Source organism: Embiotoca jacksoni, unplaced genomic scaffold (genome assembly GCF_022577435.1).
Source record: "Embiotoca jacksoni isolate LCO1_2020_lvr unplaced genomic scaffold, fEmbJac1.0.p SCAF_2, whole genome shotgun sequence".
Lineage (NCBI taxonomy): Eukaryota > Metazoa > Chordata > Actinopteri > Embiotocidae > Embiotoca > Embiotoca jacksoni.
Genome location: NW_027185340.1, coordinates 10,614,021 through 10,631,898, shown reverse-complemented (window position 1 = coordinate 10,631,898; position 17,878 = coordinate 10,614,021). Strand labels below are relative to the sequence as shown.

Genomic DNA, 17,878 nt, shown 5'->3' with positions numbered 1-17,878 from the left:
TATTGGTCTGATTTGAACATGACAATATAGCTCTCTATTATTTTGTTTTGGCCCTGCATGTTCATATGCTGACAGTGAATACTCACAGCTGGAATCATTTCATGTCCTTTCATGTGCCAAATTAAGTCAGATTTAAATATATAAAACACATTTAAAAACTACAAGTTGACCAAAGTGTTGCACATAATGAAATAGAACTAAAACAATCCGATAAGCTTAAACACAAGAGAAAATTAGAGCAGTAAATAAAATGATTGGAGTGTGTGAACATACGTTAAGAATAAACCTGACCACAAACTGATAATCAAAATAACTTCAGAATGAATTTAAGTGTCATTAATCTAAAAGAAATTTGTCTTTTGAAAAAAAAAAGAGGAAATTGTAATGTTTTAAAACTTTGGTGATTCATAGCAAGAGATCAAAAAAAAATCTATACTTCTGTTTAATTTTGTGTAATCAATGAATGTGGTGCATATAAACAGTGTTATCCAAAGGCAACTGAACATGCCTGAATTTCTTGAAGATTTTTCATACTCATCCAAAATTCTTCAGTTCAGAACTATGATTCTTTACAGAGTTATAAAAGCAGGAAACCTTTTTTAGACAACTTTTGTGGGAACTTTCTTTTGAAAATTGCCTGTTGCAACCACAATGGACAGTAATAACATGGTTTCTTGGTTGCTACTTATGCTTATGCTAAGACATTACAATACAGCAATTAATCTTGCTCTGAGACATGTAGACAGAAGGAGTCAGGTACTGACCCGCCAAAAAGTAATAACCAACCTTTGTTCTTCCTGACCTACCGCTCCCCCAACTACCCAGTCAGGCACATCCAACAGCTGGATGTCTTTCAATCAGCTGTAGGGAACATAAAATAGTTTCTTCTTTACGTGAAAATAATGTGAAGTGTTACTTTCTCTCAGAACAGAACAGAGTGTTTACAAAATGAATGCAGAGTTCAGAGTTAAAATTGTTCATTATTGTTGGAGCGGCAGCACAATAGTGCTGTGTTTTTTTGTTGTGGAGTGCCAGGGTGATTTAAAGCTGCTGACAGCACCAGACGCTTACACTGCAATAGGCTCCTGCTGTCTCTTGTCCTCTATCATTTGTATCGATGGATATAGCCTGTCTGCTCTCCCGACAGTCCATCTCTGCTTCTCTTCTCGCTCCTCGGTCCCCCTTCACTAACCATGGCTCTGTCCTTCCTCTCTATTAGTACCTCTAATCATGCTCTCTCTCTTTCTTTCCCTCCCTGTTTTTTTTTTAATCCGTCTTCTTTTCTTTTGCAAAATTTGGCAAACGCAAATCTTATATTTTCATGTTAAGATATTTTAACAAAGACCATCAGGTGCACCTGCATTAAAGCATCTGCATATTTAGTCAGATATTGAGTGATTAAGCCGAAAATGTGTTCAGATAAAGTGATTTTACTATGACGCTTGGGTTGAACAAGTAAAAATTCAAACTATAATCATTTATATTTGCTGATTGAATTTAGTTTCCATATGTCTTTTAAGTCTTTTGGCTGCAGAGCTTCAGAGAAGGCATTAATTCAAAGGGGTTTGCATTAGAACTGGATCTAAATATCCAGTGATGAACAGAAAAGACCAGAACCCAGAAAATAGAGATGCTTGACTACTTTAACACCAGAGTTCATTGACCTGCAGAGACAACATTAACCACCAACAAATGTGCATTTCTCTCAGCCTCTCTCTCTCTAAAACACAGGAGAGAGAGAGAGAGAGAGAAAGAGAGAGAGAGAGAGAGAGAGAGAGAGAGAGAGAGAGAGAGAGAGAGAGAGAAAGAAAGAGAGAGAGAGAGAGAGGCCCCAAACAGTACCTGTGTGTAGAATAATCCTTCAGTGTAGCTAACACCTGTGTCTGCAGAGGGATCTAGCAGCTCTCTGTCCACCTTTGTTTCAGAAAACACTGTTGTGATGATGTTTTGCTCAATCCACAACAAATGTTTACACCGCCTATGATTTGTGTCCTATTTTTCATTGGGTAATTGTTTCATTACTTTACATTATCCGCAGGGATAAACATGTATCCCAGGATTATCATATACTAAACTTCTACTGCATATTGTGAATTCAATTAGCAGGTATATATATATTTATATATATATATTTATATATATAATATATATATATATATTAACTATTATATATTATATATATATATATAGATATATATATAGATATATATATATCTATATATATCTATATATATACCTGCTAATTGAATTGAATATATATATATATATATATTAGTTAATATATATATATTTTATATATATTATATATATATTATATGATATATATAATATATATATATATATAATATATATATATATATTAGTTAATATTTTTATCTATATACAAACACAATTGAGCATCAGAATCAAGGCACATCACATCTTCAGAGCTCTTAACCTATTTAAAAGAGTAGTAGCAAACATAGTAGAAACATCACGATGTAAACAATTAAATGAGTCGAACTGTTTAGTCAAGTACACAATAATAGACATAAAAGTAATCATTTTTGGAGAACTATCCCTTTTAGTTGATGCATTATTATTTTCTATAGAGTCTTTAAAATAGTAATTTTAGACCCTTTATTGCATCATTGGCTCGTTTGTATGAACGTTAGAATGCACCACTTTTTTTTTAAATTTGTTTTTTTTTTAAAGTATGTAAAAAAAGCTGATTTCAATCAAATACAATAAAGTTTTCCTCACGTCAATAGAAAAAAAGAAAAAGAAAAAAAAAAAGACATCAAATATCGTGATGACGTCCCCTCCCCTCCCCTCCCCCCTCCTCCCCTCCCCCCCCCCCCCCTCGCTTCGGCTCTTTCCGGCGCCTTTCGTCGATGTTGACGTCGGGCTCAGTCGCCGCCTCTCCCAGACTGCTTTATGTCTGGCAGCAGAGACCATGCGCGGTCGCCATATTTACGGAGCACCCCTCCCCTCCGGTCCCGTCACAAGCCCAGAGCCACAGCAGCGGTGCGGGAGGCTCCACACTGAACGACGCCACCGCTGGGGGAGGACCAGTGATACAGCAAAACCGAAAGACCCCAAAACGAGGACTCCTCGGCGGAATGGATTTAATCTCCGCGCGCCGCTATTAAGCGCTTTTTTTTGTTTTTGTTTTTGTTTTTTTGTTTTTTTGCACCGGATTGAAAAGGTTGCTTTATTTTCGTTTTTTTGTTTGTTTTTCTTTCCTGTGAGAAAACTCAGCAGTTTTAAAAACGTCTCTCTCTCTCTCTCTCTCTCTCTCGTGTGTGTGTGTGCGCTTAGCTAGCCGGTGATGGAGACTGGCAGCTAGCTAGCTGACGTTTACTCCTCTAGCTTTGAACACCGCGCTAACTTCCTCAGCATCTTATTGTTGTTTTGTTTTTTTTGTGGGTGTTTTTTTTTTTTTTTTTTTTTTTTGGCGTGAACTTCGTGTGTGTTCGTCGCGACGCGGCATCCGATGACGGAGCACACGGCGTGTTAGCATCCGTTTAATAAAAGGCGGATAACGGTGGCGGTTCACCGGCATCAGCTGACGTTAGCTCGCTAGCAAGCGGCTACTAGCCTCCTTTTTTTTTTTGCCTCGCTAACTGTTTACAGGAAAACATCAACCCCCCCCCACCCTCCGTGCACGAAGAGGCTGTAAATATCGGCAACAGCCCTGCCCGGTATTTTGAGACACGGCGTTTGGTTCACGTATTTTTTTTTGTGTGTGTGTTTTTGATCGTGTTGGGGCGTTTTTGAGTTTTTGTCAAAACGGCGCCGTTAACGACCTGCGACCTTATCAGCATACTGTCAGAGACCGAGTACCGCCCGGAGCCCCTCGACATGCATCATCCGGACCCTGCGGGAGACTCCGGCGGTGTCAGGAAGATGGCGCATCCGGCTGTCTTTCACCGGAGGGGGAGCAGCGGGGGGAGCGCCTCCGCGCTGTCAACGCCGGCAAACCCGGTGGTCAATAACAGCCACGTCTCCGCCGATGATTACCAAGCCTCCCTGTTGATCCAGTGCCAGCCTCCTGCCGGCTCATCCTCCCCGGGTCCCCATCACCCTCCGCCCCACAGCCTGAATCTGCACCCCCAGCCCGCGCAGCCCACCGGAGCTCAGATGAAAAAGAAGAGCGGCTTCCAGATCACGAGTGTGACTCCGGCGCAGATATCCGTCAGCACCAATAACAGTATCGCGGAGGACACGGAGAGCTACGACGACTTGGACGAGTCCCACACGGAGGATCTGTCCTCTTCTGAAATTCTGGACGTGTCCCTCTCCCGAGCTAATGACGTAGGCGGAGCGGAGAGAAGCTCTTCAGAGGAGACCCTGAATAATTTCCACGAGGCGGAGACCCCTGGAGCCGTCTCCCCCAACCAGCCCTCGCACCCCCACGCCCTGAGCCAGGCGCAGCAGCACGGCGGGGCCATGGTGAACGGGACTGTGCACCATCACCATCCTAACCATGCCCCGGTCTACCTCCTGTCCTCCGGGCCTGGGAGCACCTCGTCTGCCCTCACTTCTGGAGCTTCACCCTGTGTCGCCCAGAAAATGCCTTCTAACGTGGGGGGCCCTCAAGAGAATGTTCCCCAGGCCGGCCCTCCGAGTGGGGTCGCTCAGCCTGTGGGCGTTGTGGCCCCAGGATCTGTCCCTGGAATGCACAGTTCTGCTACGGGCACTACCGTTAGCGTAGTTAATCCCCAGACCAGCGGTGTTAGTAATGTGAATAAATTGAGCTCTGCCAACGTGCCTGTGAGAGGGGGGATCAGCACGAGTGCTAGCAGCAGCGGCAGCGGCAGCGGTGGTGGCTTTCCTCTGAATGTGATTAGCAGCAGTGTGGGGAGTGGAGGTGGTGCTGTTCCAACTGGGGGCACCCATATGACCACCGCTAACGTCAACATGATCCAACAACACCAAAACATCAACTCCAACATCCCTATGACTACGGCAACTTCTGCTGCTGCAGTCAGTGGCTCTGGAGGCATGGGACTTCCCGCCGGGATCCAGGGAAGAGTTGGATCAGCTGTGCTGCAGCCTGCGAGCGCTTCCGTTACAGCCGTGGCCTCAGCTCCTATATCATCTGCTCCAGCCCCTGCTGTGGCGACCACCAGTTCTCGCTTCAGGGTGGTGAAGCTGGACTCCAGCTCTGAGCCCTTCAGGAAGGGCAGATGGACATGCACCGAGTTTTATGACAAGGAGACGCCAGCCCCTGCTCCCTCTTCCTCTGTGTCTGATACTGGGTCTCTCAACATACGTCAGCTTGTCTCCGAGAGCTTTGCTGGGGCCTCAGAGAGGGAAAGCACAAGTGGTAGTTCTGTGAGTAGTACTATGAGTACATTGAGCCATTATGTCGAGAGCGTGTGCAGTGGAGAGGCTGGCGGACCGTCGGTACCCCAGCATGCCCAGGATTATGCTTCCCCTCCTCAGGGCTTTCAAGGAATCCTCCCCAGTGGTTTAAGCATGGGAATCTGTCAAACCCAACCTCACATGCATGCCCAGGATATCAACCATCCACACGTGAAGACTACTGTGGCCCCCTCAGCTCCTGCAAACATGAATCAGCCTGCACCCATGTCAGGCCACCAGACCACCATTGGACCCCCTACGCCCGCTGTGCCCCAGCAGCAGCTCACCTATGCCCAGGCAGTTGCTAACCAATCCACAGGCTCCTCCCAGGGCCTTGTGGGTGTTCAGCAGCAGAATTTAGGCTACGGTGCCCTCCCACAGCAATCAGCTGCTACCCCTCAAGGATCCACAGTGCCCATGAGGCCACCTGAGTACACCCAGCCACAGCAAGGCATCCCTCTGACTGCTGCTTCTCAACCTCTTCCCAACCAAGCTGGATCAGCACCTTCTGGGCCAGCGAATGGCCAGATGATGGCAGGCCTTCAGCAGTCACAGGCGCTCCTTCACTCACAGCCCCTCTCTCTTCAGGCCACCGCCTCCAGTATGCCCTCCCATGTTGGTGTTGCAGGTCTTGGCCAGCAGCCACAGAGCCACCCAAGCCATCTGGACTGCCAGCAGCAAAAGCCCCAGTCACTCACAACACAAACCCAAAACCCAGGCCTGAGCAGCCAGATGCCCACGAAGGTCCTCCAGAGCCAAGCATCTGCATCAAGTGTGCCTCCTCCCAACCCTCAGAGTGATCATCAGGCTCAAGCCCAAACCCACAACACTGGGAACAGTGGCCGGATGCCCCCCCAGGGTGTTCCCCACAGTCAGCCATCTTCTGTCAGCTTGACCCAGGACCACAGCACCGCCCAGGCCCTGGCTCATGCTGCCCAGGCCAGTGCCCTTTATGCTAGTCTGCCCACCTTCACCACCACTCAGCTGCAGGATGCCCAGCGGCTGCTCCTCCAGCATCAGTCGGCTCTGTTGGGGCTGCCCAAGCTGTCCGGGGGGGAGGCTGTATTTGGATCCAACGCTGGCCAGAGTCAGGAAACTGAGGGCATCGCCGCCACCGCCAGTGCCTTAACTGCACCAGCTGGTCTCAAGACTGTCGATGGAGAGGAGGATGGGTAAGAAACTTTATTTCATCATTTTTCTTTCTGTTCTGTTTATATTTATTTGATTTATTCTGTTGAGTTTCAACACAAGTGCAGGCAACAACAACTTTAGCACAAGTCTGGAATCAAAGTAGATTGTGGAGGAACGTCCTTTTTAAATGGGTGTTTTGTAACCTAACAGCTTTGGGAGTCTGTTTGAAGCTGAATGGTCTCATTGCTGCAGCAGCAGCAGCAGCAGCTGTGAGTGAAGAAAAGTGTTATTGTTATCATAGATAACTAGGCGACAGTGGCCAAGCTGCTCCGTTCTGCCTCTCCTCTGTCAGCGGGACACAGCGCGACGCTCGGCTGGATGTGACGTCGCTCGTCTTTATCAAGTGGCTGCAGTGATTCGACATTTTACCTCGTCTGCCCGCTTACTTGAATCCCGGCTGTCTGCCTCATAGGGCACAATTTCTGCTGGGTGTACAGTTTAGTGTTCACACTCCCTCAGCACATTTGTTGTTGAAAAGCAGGAATCACGGCGACAGTTGCTTGATTATTTAATTAGTGATCAAATAAGGCAGGCAGTTGCACGTGTAGCTGCATATTGACCAAATTGTCTTGTTCGATAGATGAAACTTCAACATTGCTCTTTCTATCCCTGAATGACCTCATGAGGAAGATTCATTGGTGACATGAAAAGTAAAGTGCACAACTCCTTTTTTCTTCCTAAAAGCTTATTGATTTTACTAACTGCTCCTTCGTACTCTTTCTGATATGAAGAAACTGGAAATCCTCTGGAATGCCCTCCCGATAAGTTTTAAGAACTCATTTTGAGGTTAGACAGGAATTTTAATCACCTTGCAGTTGCAAGAAATTGCCCACATTTCAGTCACTCCTAAGCCTTTTTTTTCCCCCTGACTTCTGAAAATTTAAGTATTACCTTAACCTTTACGCTATCAGCTTTGAGGATGTTTAGCATACCTGAGTTACACTCAACCAGCAGAGAGGAGAAACTAATCAGAGCTGATTACTGGGAATGTAGAAGGTAACGTGAATGTAATGATGGTGGGTTTGTTTCAGTCTGTCTTTTACGGGTCAGTTTGATGGCTACTGAAGGATGGCCACTGTTATCACATGATGTTTAACTCTGAGGAATGTGAAATCTATGTGGGATCAGTTGGATTATTGTCTTTGATGATCAGCAGCATTCGGGCCAAACTAAAGCCCTTGTTACGAGCAAGAAGATTGTCTCTGTTAATTATTCTCACGGCTCAAGCTCCTGTCCTTTTACCTGCTGTCAGAGTAGTAGTGGTGGTTGACAGGGCCTGCTGTAGGTCGTGTTTTCTCACAGATTTTTCTGGCAGTCTTAACAAGTGACGCCTCATTGACAAAATGTAGAGCAAACTCAGATCAGCTGATGCAAACGCACAATCATTCATGCACACTTGTGAAGACTCAGTGAAGGCATGTGCCAATCAAGCTCATTCACCCTCATTCAAAGACCAGGCTAAAATTTTAGCAGCTACAGACTAGGCCTGCACAATATGAAGAAAGTCTGGGATGTGCAATTGTGATGTTCAATATCGCCATGATGGTATAACTTGCAGTGAATAAACAAATATTGAAGTGTGCATATTGTCAACACCGTTGTTGTGTCGTTCTGCTTTATTCAGTAGGCTGCTAACGTATAATAGGCCACAAACATTAAATAGCTGTGGCCCACTAAAAAAAAAAAAAATACAGGAGACACAAATTATTTTAAACATGTATTTATTGTACAAATTATAAATAAATACCCAACCAATTAACATAAATAGCATGGCCCAAGTATTCAGGGAGCTGTGTGTGTGGTAGGAATATATTTACAAGTGTGCTCTGGATGTCTGGATATCTGTGTGCCATATCGGTTCCTGTGGTCTCCTCTGTCCTATTGACATATTTTCAGGTTTTAATGTGTGCGAGGATGCTGCCCTCATCAATCATCTCTTATGGCACATGTATATATATTCATATATATATATATTCATATATATATATTCATATTCATATATATATATATATATATATATATATGAATATCAGGGTCTCTTCAGAGTGTCAGTTCATGTGTGCCTCTCTGTGCGAGAGGGTTTCAGTTGTACATTTGCTATCTATCTCTGCTGACAAGTCATTAATGGGATGTGTTCGAGACGGGTGGGCTGTCTGGATGTGTGTGGGTCGCTGCTGCTGCTGATTGACTGTTGGGGTTTATTGGTCATTAATGGTGATTTAGAATAAAGTGTCAAACGTTTAATAGTATGAGCAAAATGTGACTACATGTGGGGGCAGGTAGTCTAACGAGGTAAAACACAGGCTACCACATTCATGTATTTTTACTGTTTGTGACGATGTGGTTGTTGTGCAGATGGAGGTGCTGTATTTTAGGTCTTATTTCACACCGTGAAGATTAGCACAATTAGCTAGCTAGCTTAGGACCTGAGTACTGGACCGAAATACTATAACGTTTTCTTATTTTCATTACCGTTAGTTTTGTTCATTATTATGAAGGGATGCTGACGTGTCATGGTGAGATCTGGCTATGAAGACTGTATTTAGGCATGATTTTGAGCTTCTCATTGTGTTTTTTCAAACAGGAAAATGGCAACATCTGTTTTTATTCAGCTTTCTCTCCATGTAATAATAATTGTATTATAAAGTGGCACTTTAATTGACAGTTATTCTGGCTTTTAATGAAGAGAGGAAGGTTTAGATTATTGCACTTAAATACTGCACATGTACAGTACACACGTTAAGTACAAAGACTAAGAATCTCACCACTAGGTATTGGCTGTTGGCTTTGCTGCAAATGTATGTTTGTTTTGAATTTTTTTCAGATAAATAAAATGTGCACTGTTTTTGGCAGGCAGCGAGATATATATATATATATTTTTTTTTTTTTTTTTTTTTTTTTCTACTTGTCTCAGACATCAACAGCATTCAATACGAAAAAGTGCGCACAGTATTAAAAGTATTTAGGGTTGTTCTTATAGAAAACAGCTCTATGATTACAAAAACACATGGGGCCTTGTTGGTGGTGTCTTCCTTCAGTATTTGTAAATCTATACGTGCAGGTATTTGACTGGCCAACACAGTGCAGGAGATGATTTAGTGCACTGTGGAAAAAGTTGAAATAGATATGACCTTTTCAGCCAAAGAAGCATTACATCTTTTTGCCAGTCACTGCTGTGCCAACACAGTGGTATTGAAATGAATGAGAAGGCTGCATTTTATTTAATTTTTTTCAAACGCAGAGCTATTGTTATCCCGAACACGGCCTAGGTGTGTATCTGTGTTTCAGTGTGTGAAAGCTCAGGGGAATGTGGGCTGGCTGGCAGCGTGATGGCTATCTCTGTTGCTGGCCGTTTTGAATGTAATCTTGCCCCTGGCAGTGCAGGGGGCTGGTGTGTGCTGGGCCTGATGCTCATTGTGTGGAGATCAACGAGATCCCCCAAATTCACAACGCACAACGGAAGTGACCCAAGCTGACCCAACCCTACTCATATTCAGGTCTAGTGAAGCTGATTCAGACCAATGAGGACATAGCAGACTGGACCAGATGGAACCAGACTGGCTGCAGTCACTCACTGTTCCAGTTCTGACAAATCCTCCCATTGTGTTCACCCTCGATTTCCTTCACCATTATCTGCCCTGTTGGTGGTTTTGCATGAGTATTGACTTGGGGAAAGTTGTAACCAAAGTCTATGACCGACCTGTGGTCCAGATGTTCCAGTCTGTATTATTTCACTATTCCAAACATTGGCCACATCTGGGTTTGATTGTCTTCTCAAGCCAAACTTTAATGGCCGTATCCTCAGATGTAAACATTCAGAGTGTCCTGAGCTGAACTCCAAACCATCTTATCTTGGTCTCTTTCGTTACAGAGATATCATGATCTATTACAGATGTTTTTGTGCATATATGGCACACTGCAGCATTGCCTGTTGTGTTTTTATTTTTTATGAAACGCTCACCCATTTTAGGATTTATTTGTGCAATCTGACAAAACTCTGCATCTGTATTGTCCACATGGTCCCTTTGCAACACTTGACCCCAACTCTTTTACCCACTGTCTTTACATATTGGGTTGTTTCAGCCTGGGCGACTTTATTGATAGTTGACTTCTGCTTTACACATACTGTATACCGCAGAACTAGAAAATACATTTAGGGGAACCAAGCTGTTTCTGTATACTAACTTACTGCTTTATGATGACTGCACCGTAAAATGATGTAAACAAATGAAGTCAGTATTCAAGTAAAAATGTTTCACATTAAATGGTTCCAGCTACATAAATGTGAGAATTTACAACTTTTCCTTATCTCAACGTAAGATGATCATTTATTTTGGGACAAAACAAGACATTTGGGAGTTTTAATGGGTGCTTTTCACAGCTATGTGAGTCTGTAAATTATTTATATAATAATGCTGACACTGGTACATCCAAAACAAAAATTCATCCAGTAAAGGTCGGCCAGTCCAGATTATTGAAAAAAAAAGTTTGTTATAAAATAATATTTACAAGCCTTGGAAGTATTGAGATTTTTAAACCACATTGTCCAGATTATTTTGCCAAGTGAATGTGGAAATAAGCCATTGACTCAATATGCACACAGGTGCTAAATTGGGACATATCTGCTTTTTTTTTAAGCAGCAACAAGAACACACTCTATCACGAATTATCTCCTCCATAACAAATCCTAACAAATGCACAAATATTGTTGTAATGCGCAGCTATGGCTTTTTTTTTTTCTTCTTTTTTAAATTTTTTTTATAGTGCTCTGGTTTGCCCATCACTAAAGTGTTTCACTAAAAGTAAACAGCAATTGTTGTTTGTTATGCTGCTGACACCTCCCCCACTCCTACCACATAGACCAAGCCAGAGAGCACCAGAACACAGCAGAGCCCCAACATGCAGTGTATGGGCGGAGAGAGAGGGAGGACTAACTATACACTACTGAATATTTGCTGTCTTTTTTTAACCAAGCGGTGAACGCATAAATGGCACAAGGAAATTGTGTTTTTGCGTGTGATGGTATAACAGAGGTTAATATGAACCACTAAGTCGCAGATGTCTATAAATCACTCCATGTCTTTGTCTGCTGCTTATTTGTATGCCTTGTGCAGATGCGTCATTGATTTTGTTTTCTCTCCTCCCTTCTTGCTGATGGTTTATTTTTCCATCAATAAACGGGATTGTTTCACTCAAGAGTGTGTAGGGAAAACTAATGGCCTGTAATGGAGGATAATGGATTGTGTTTTTAGTGTTCCTTTCATCTGAGAAAACTGCCCTCCCACCCCGAACACAGACTCACACACACACACACACACACACACACACACACACACACACACACACACACACACACACACACACACGATAGACTAACCTTGATGAAAAACAGCTCCTGCTGTTATTATTGGGCTTCTTTTTGTACCTATACATTATACAGAAGCTGTTACATCCCCGCCAAATAATTTATTTATTTATAGTGTTTCCACCGAGGGTGTTATTTTTGGGGGGAGCGTCTCTTGTCATTACAATTTCATTATTTTAGTGATTGGTTTGGTGTATGACCGGTGCTCTCATTCATTTAATCTCACTCAAAATAGCCAGTCTTACTGGGTTTATAAGAGTTATGTGTTTGCTTTTGTTTTGGTTTCTTTAATGAAAAAACTAAATCCATATTTTTCTGACCAGCAATGTGCTGATTCTACTTCCTAATTGATTCAGGATAATATTGACACTTAAATCCTCATGAGACGGAGACATCCAGAGCAAAACTTTTTTTCTATTTTAAAGGGCTGTGTATTGGTAGGAATCTTGAGATACGATACATATGATGATACAGGGGATTCAATATATTGCAAAACTATAACCAAGGCAATATATTGTTTTAAAATAAAACGATTTTAGGCAAACCGTCAGATTATAAACGACACCACCATATGCATAACATCTCTGTAAAAAAAAAAAAAAAAAAAAGGAATGTTTTAATACAATCAGAACAATGGGTTCTGCTTTTGTATTTGCCATGGTCCCGGTAACATCCAACATTATAGTGTGGGAAATTTTGAAAATGTTTGGCGAACAAATTCTACTGTTGCTATCAAAAAATTTGGGCATTTACAAAATTTTGGGGGCACTTTTAAGAAACAGTAATTAGTATATAAAGATTCAAAAGCATAGTAATCACCACCTTGCTCTAACAGAAGTAAATCAAAAGCATAACATTGTTGTTCCAAAGAAAAGTATGCAATCATGCAGATGTGTTTCGAGTATCATCTTATGTGTGCAAGAAAGCAGGAGACAGTTCCAGCTATACTTTTATTTAGCTCTTACATTTATAATTTATAAGTGAGTAGATCGTCTGAAAACTTTATCACTGCAGGGGCAGGATTTCTTGGTCTCTATCCAATATTGTAAGAGTTACATATGTAGAACAGCTGCGCTGGTTGTGGGAGTTAGTGTTAGAGACTCGAATAGAAATTTCATGAAATGAATAAAGAAATCATGGCCTCATCAAGGATTAGGTTACTGGCCTTAACTTGTAATTCTTATTCATTTTTCACAATCTTGGAGGCAATTTTTGCCCCTCGATCACAGTTTTTAGGGGAATGCTGATACTTCTTGGGGTATTTTCCCCCTTTGCCCACCTTAATTTCCTACACTGACATTATAGCACTACTTTTTGTGTAATCTGACTGTTAATCTGCAACATGTCTGAAATGATGTTCATATTTTGTACAGGGCTGAGAGTAAGTGAGAGACGTAAACATCGGCGCAGCTTTATGGAAGAAGCAGGTTATGTAACGTCAACCTGTTGTCTCATCTTGTATCTTGTTTGAAAATATATCGATGTACCTTTAAAAAGTCAACATATGACCCAGCTCTAATATTGTATGAGTAATGTGATGTATAACACTAGGAAATGGTGTTGATTGAGGATTCAACATTTTCATTTTTAGACACTAGTGGCTGCCACTGTCATCCCCCTAAACATGCAGGCAATGTGCTGAATCATGGCCGGCATTCCTGTGGCCAGAACACTGTCCAGTCAGCTCCAGGAATTTTACACACGCACACACACATGCACGCACACACACCACACACACACCACACACACTCATACAAGTAGAGAGAATGCATTGGATGACTTTGCTATTGGCGTAAGGAGTCCTGCCTTTTTGTCCTGTCCTCCGTATGTTTCATCCTTTTTTGTTTTTCTCTTTTTATGTCTGCTCTCCCAGCTTGACAGACATAAAAGCTACTAAGGTCAGTCTTGGATATAAACATAGTAATTGATAAGGGAGAGTTATTATCTTTTTAATAATCAGCACACAAAAAAAAATCAGGCTGCACACAAAAGAAAATTGCTTAAATTGTAACTGTATTTCAAATATACAAGATGAGCTGTCACCAGATTTTATGAGACATAACATTTTGCACACAGGACACAGCTTTTTCTGAAATAATAAATTGTCAGTTGTAGGAATGAAATATTATTCACTATTATTGCCATGCTGCTGATATTGTAGCTACATCAGAAAGAATAGGACATCTGATGTTGACAGTTTGTTGATAAATTCATTAATTGTTAAATGTGGTTAAGATTTTGGACCAAAGCAAAGTGCACCACTCACATTTGAGAAGCTTCGAGCACTGTATTTACTGATTTCTGCTTCAGAAATGATTTTAAATGATTAGTTGGTTTATAGTTAATAGAAGTAGTTGTGGTTTTTGATTAAGTCCACGTACAGACTGATGTCTTGGCTGTAGAGTCAGGGCACACAAAAAAAGGCTAAATCTTGTCAAAGCTTTTTTAGTTAAAAATGCAGCAAAGTTCAAAAGGACAGATACCAGCAGAGACATGTTTTAAGAATCTTCTTTAAAACCTTTGACTGGAAGCAGGGATAAAAGAAAAAGAAAGTGAAACTGGCCTGGTGAAAAGTGCAAAAACATGCCTTATCTAAAAAAAAAAAATACTAATAAGACTTGTTAATTGATCTAGTTTGCGCAGGTTAACGGAGTCTGATAGTTTGAGCCTTTCTGCTTGGCTGTGATGACATGAGAGTTCCAGCCAGTGAGTGTCTTTTCCCATAAGGTTTAATATTCATTCACTCGCTTTGTGAGCTAATCCCCTTCTCTATGCTCTGTGGATGAATGAGGAAGGCTGCTGGAGGGAGGGGGTTGAATTTTCGTTCCCTTTTTTTTTCTCCTCAAATCTTTCTCTCTCAATAGTCTGAGCAGCTGCTTCTCTTTATTAGGGTGAATAAAGCACAGAGACGCTTGGCTCTTCATCATCATGTCTGTGTCCTGTACTTCAATGTCTATATACATTACTCACTGTTTCTCATGCACAGCCCACCCGAACAGACATCCAAACAGGATATCTGTTGTATTTCAGATGTAGTACTCTATTTCTGTGTGTTATTATTGACAAATCTCAATGACTGGTTAGCTTTAGGATCCAATAATGTTTTGAAGCAGACTTGGAGCTCAACTCCTCTTTGTAACCAAAAGCATATTTTCATCTCATCACACTCGTCTCCTTACTTGGGATGTCTTTAGACAAGAGATTAACATGTCTGAAGCGGTCTCAAACTTTCTGCCACTACCCCAATATGACCAGTAAATTTCCTTTGGCTGCTGTTGGCACTGTTGCAGTTGCATTAATGCCAACTATAGTCTGCCTGCAGACCATTTAGCTCTGTAAACAGTGCTGTACTACCCCCTGCTGGCTGGCAATCTATGAACTACCTACATATACCAGGTTCATCATATTGTATGCAGAGTATGTGCGTCTGGCAATGGTCTGAAAGCTGTTTATAGTCCCCACTTTTGTCAAGCTCCATTTGTCCTGAGATTGACAATGTTACCGTGTTAAAGTACGGCTGCTCTCAGTGCTCCTTTCCAGATAAGCCTTCCTGCTGGTAATGAAAAGTGATGCAGCAGAGCTGTAAATTCATAGACTGTAAAAACAGCACATACTGTGCTGTTTGTGACCAAACAGTAGTTGTTGTTGTTAGTCAGCCAAACTAATCCTTATTTTTTTTTTCCAAAAGCTGATTCAGTTTTTCCTCATTACAGTTAGAAATGTCCCTCTTTACCGGCTTGAACCGAGAATGGGTTCTTATTTTGTCTATTCATTTTCTAATCTTCTACCATTTGTTTCGGTCCTGTCTCAATGTCTTTTCATGTGTTTTTCATAACTTTAGTAGACCCATTGTTTTTATTCTTTTTACAACCCTATGAAAGTCAACTTTTACATTTCTGCTACTTGTAGTCACAGTTGTTAAATAAACATTAAAACAAAATTCTGACGTTTTACATTTTCAGCGTTGTGCTGCAGTTAAAATCAGTCTGAAAAGCTTTCTTTTGATTCAACATACGAGATTGAGAATCAGTCATGTGAGAATTATTGAGGGCACAAAGCAGTTGCAACAGTTTTAAAAGTCACATTAATAAAGATGTGAATAGTTGCACTGAACCTGGGGACAAAGAATTTAGGATGAAAGAAAATCATACAGTGTCACAGTCTTTTCCCAGGAAGCAAATTAACCAGAGATAAAAAAAAATTAAAAAAAATCTCGGTGAACTCGAAGGGTTAGGGGAGGAATTGGAAAAAAATATGCAATATCATGCTGTTTGAGCTGAGACCACTGGGGTTCTGTAATGCATCCAACTGTGGATCGAGGATAAGCATGACCCAAAACCATCTCCAAGTTGTGGACAGGACATCGAGTGGTAAAATGTTACATTTCTAAATAACTTGTGGAGAGAGCAGACTGTTCGTTGAGAAATACACACCTTTACTGTCTGGTTGCTTTATAACATTTAAGGTGTGCTGACAGATAATGTGGTTGTTCATATGCTGATATAAAGAGGGATAACTTTGAAAAGAATACACTGTTCTTTTCTCACAATGACACCGAGTACCTGAGCTCATTGGGATGCTCTCAATTATACGCACTCACCTACTTAATATGAATTTATTCTGACATTACAATAACGATAGGGCATCTGCTTTGCACTCCCACTTCAACAGGACTAACTTAACGGGAATGTAATTTCATCAAGTGTCTCTATGCATATAACAAGTAGAGGGCTTTTAACAGCTGTTGTTGTGGACGTCTAAAGTTACAGGTTAAACCCCTGCTTCCCTTGACTGAATAGATTTTACAGACTGAGTCTGTCCAGTCTGCATGTAGTAAACTCAAAAAGTCAGCTGTAAACATAGAAAAGTAACTTTGGTCAGAAAGCATGCGATAAGTGCCTCTAGTGGCTGATAAGAAACACTACATGGTAGATAATATTTGTGAAAGGATTTTGAAGTCTTTCAGCTGCCACGAGCTTATTTTAGGCTTCATTAATAGCTTAATTCCAAATGATTCTGTGTTTGAAAATGCACACATTTAAAACTGGAGCCAACATACTGTGGCCTTGGTGTCAGTAATTAATTTAGTGGATGAATATATACAGTACAAGCCATGTGCAAAAACAAACTAATTTATAGTATAACAAAGCTAAAACAAAGTTTTTGTTCAGCCACATTGTGTCATTAGGAACCACATCATAGCTAATTCCACTAATTTCTACTTCTGTGTCTTTGCTTAAATGAGGTGGCATGACTCCAGAGGCAATTTGATTCTCTGTGTATTACTGCAATAAGACTGTACAATAACTCACCTCTGGCAAAATCCATCACACAACAATAACACCGTTGTCTGTTTTTCTTGGTTGTTTAAATATAAAAAAAACAAAAAACTTTGCACTATTGTTTAGTTAGTTTTAATTTAATTATTCTATTTTATTTTATTCTATTTTATTGTATATACTGTGCATTTTTAGATTTAATATTTTTTACTGTTATTTTATTTCTTTCCTGTACGTATCTATAAATGCAGCTGTAGCGAAATAATTTCCCCTTGGGGATTAATAAAGTAACTATCTATCTATCTATTACCAAAGAAATGGACCACATTTAATCAAACACTTCTTGTTTCATACCAGACAGAAACAAATTGATTAACAAAGCTTTCTCTTTGAAGAAAAGTTAGAATTTTTTGACAGGTCAAAATATTTCTCATCAGAAATTCAAACTAAATGAAGACAAGATGTGCCATCTGCATTTAACTGGTCTCAGGCTCTCAACCATCGTGGCAGCCTATCAGAAGGTTGAATTAGCAGTGAGGCCTGATTTGGCTGTTGTATTTGCCACTAGATGGCAGTGTGCATCAGCTGTTTCCTCTGAAGTCTCTTTGCATCTTTGAAACAGCCGATGGTTTGTGCATGTGCAGCCTGACAATACAGCACTGTATGAATTTATAGATTTTAAAAGCAATCAGAT

General features: G+C 41.3%; 1 protein-coding gene across 1 annotated transcript in view; it reads left to right on the top strand.

Moving 5' to 3' along the window:
- The first annotated feature begins 2,987 nt into the window (after window positions 1-2,987).
- tsc22d1 (TSC22 domain family, member 1) overlaps window positions 2,988-17,878 on the top strand; it is a 29,502-nt gene continuing 14,611 nt past the window's right edge. Inside the window, exon 1 of the mRNA XM_069154502.1 lies at window positions 2,988-6,521. Within this exon, the coding sequence (XP_069010603.1) occupies window positions 3,844-6,521 (2,678 nt within the window). The 5' untranslated portion in view covers window positions 2,988-3,843. The remainder of the gene's footprint in view (window positions 6,522-17,878) is intronic.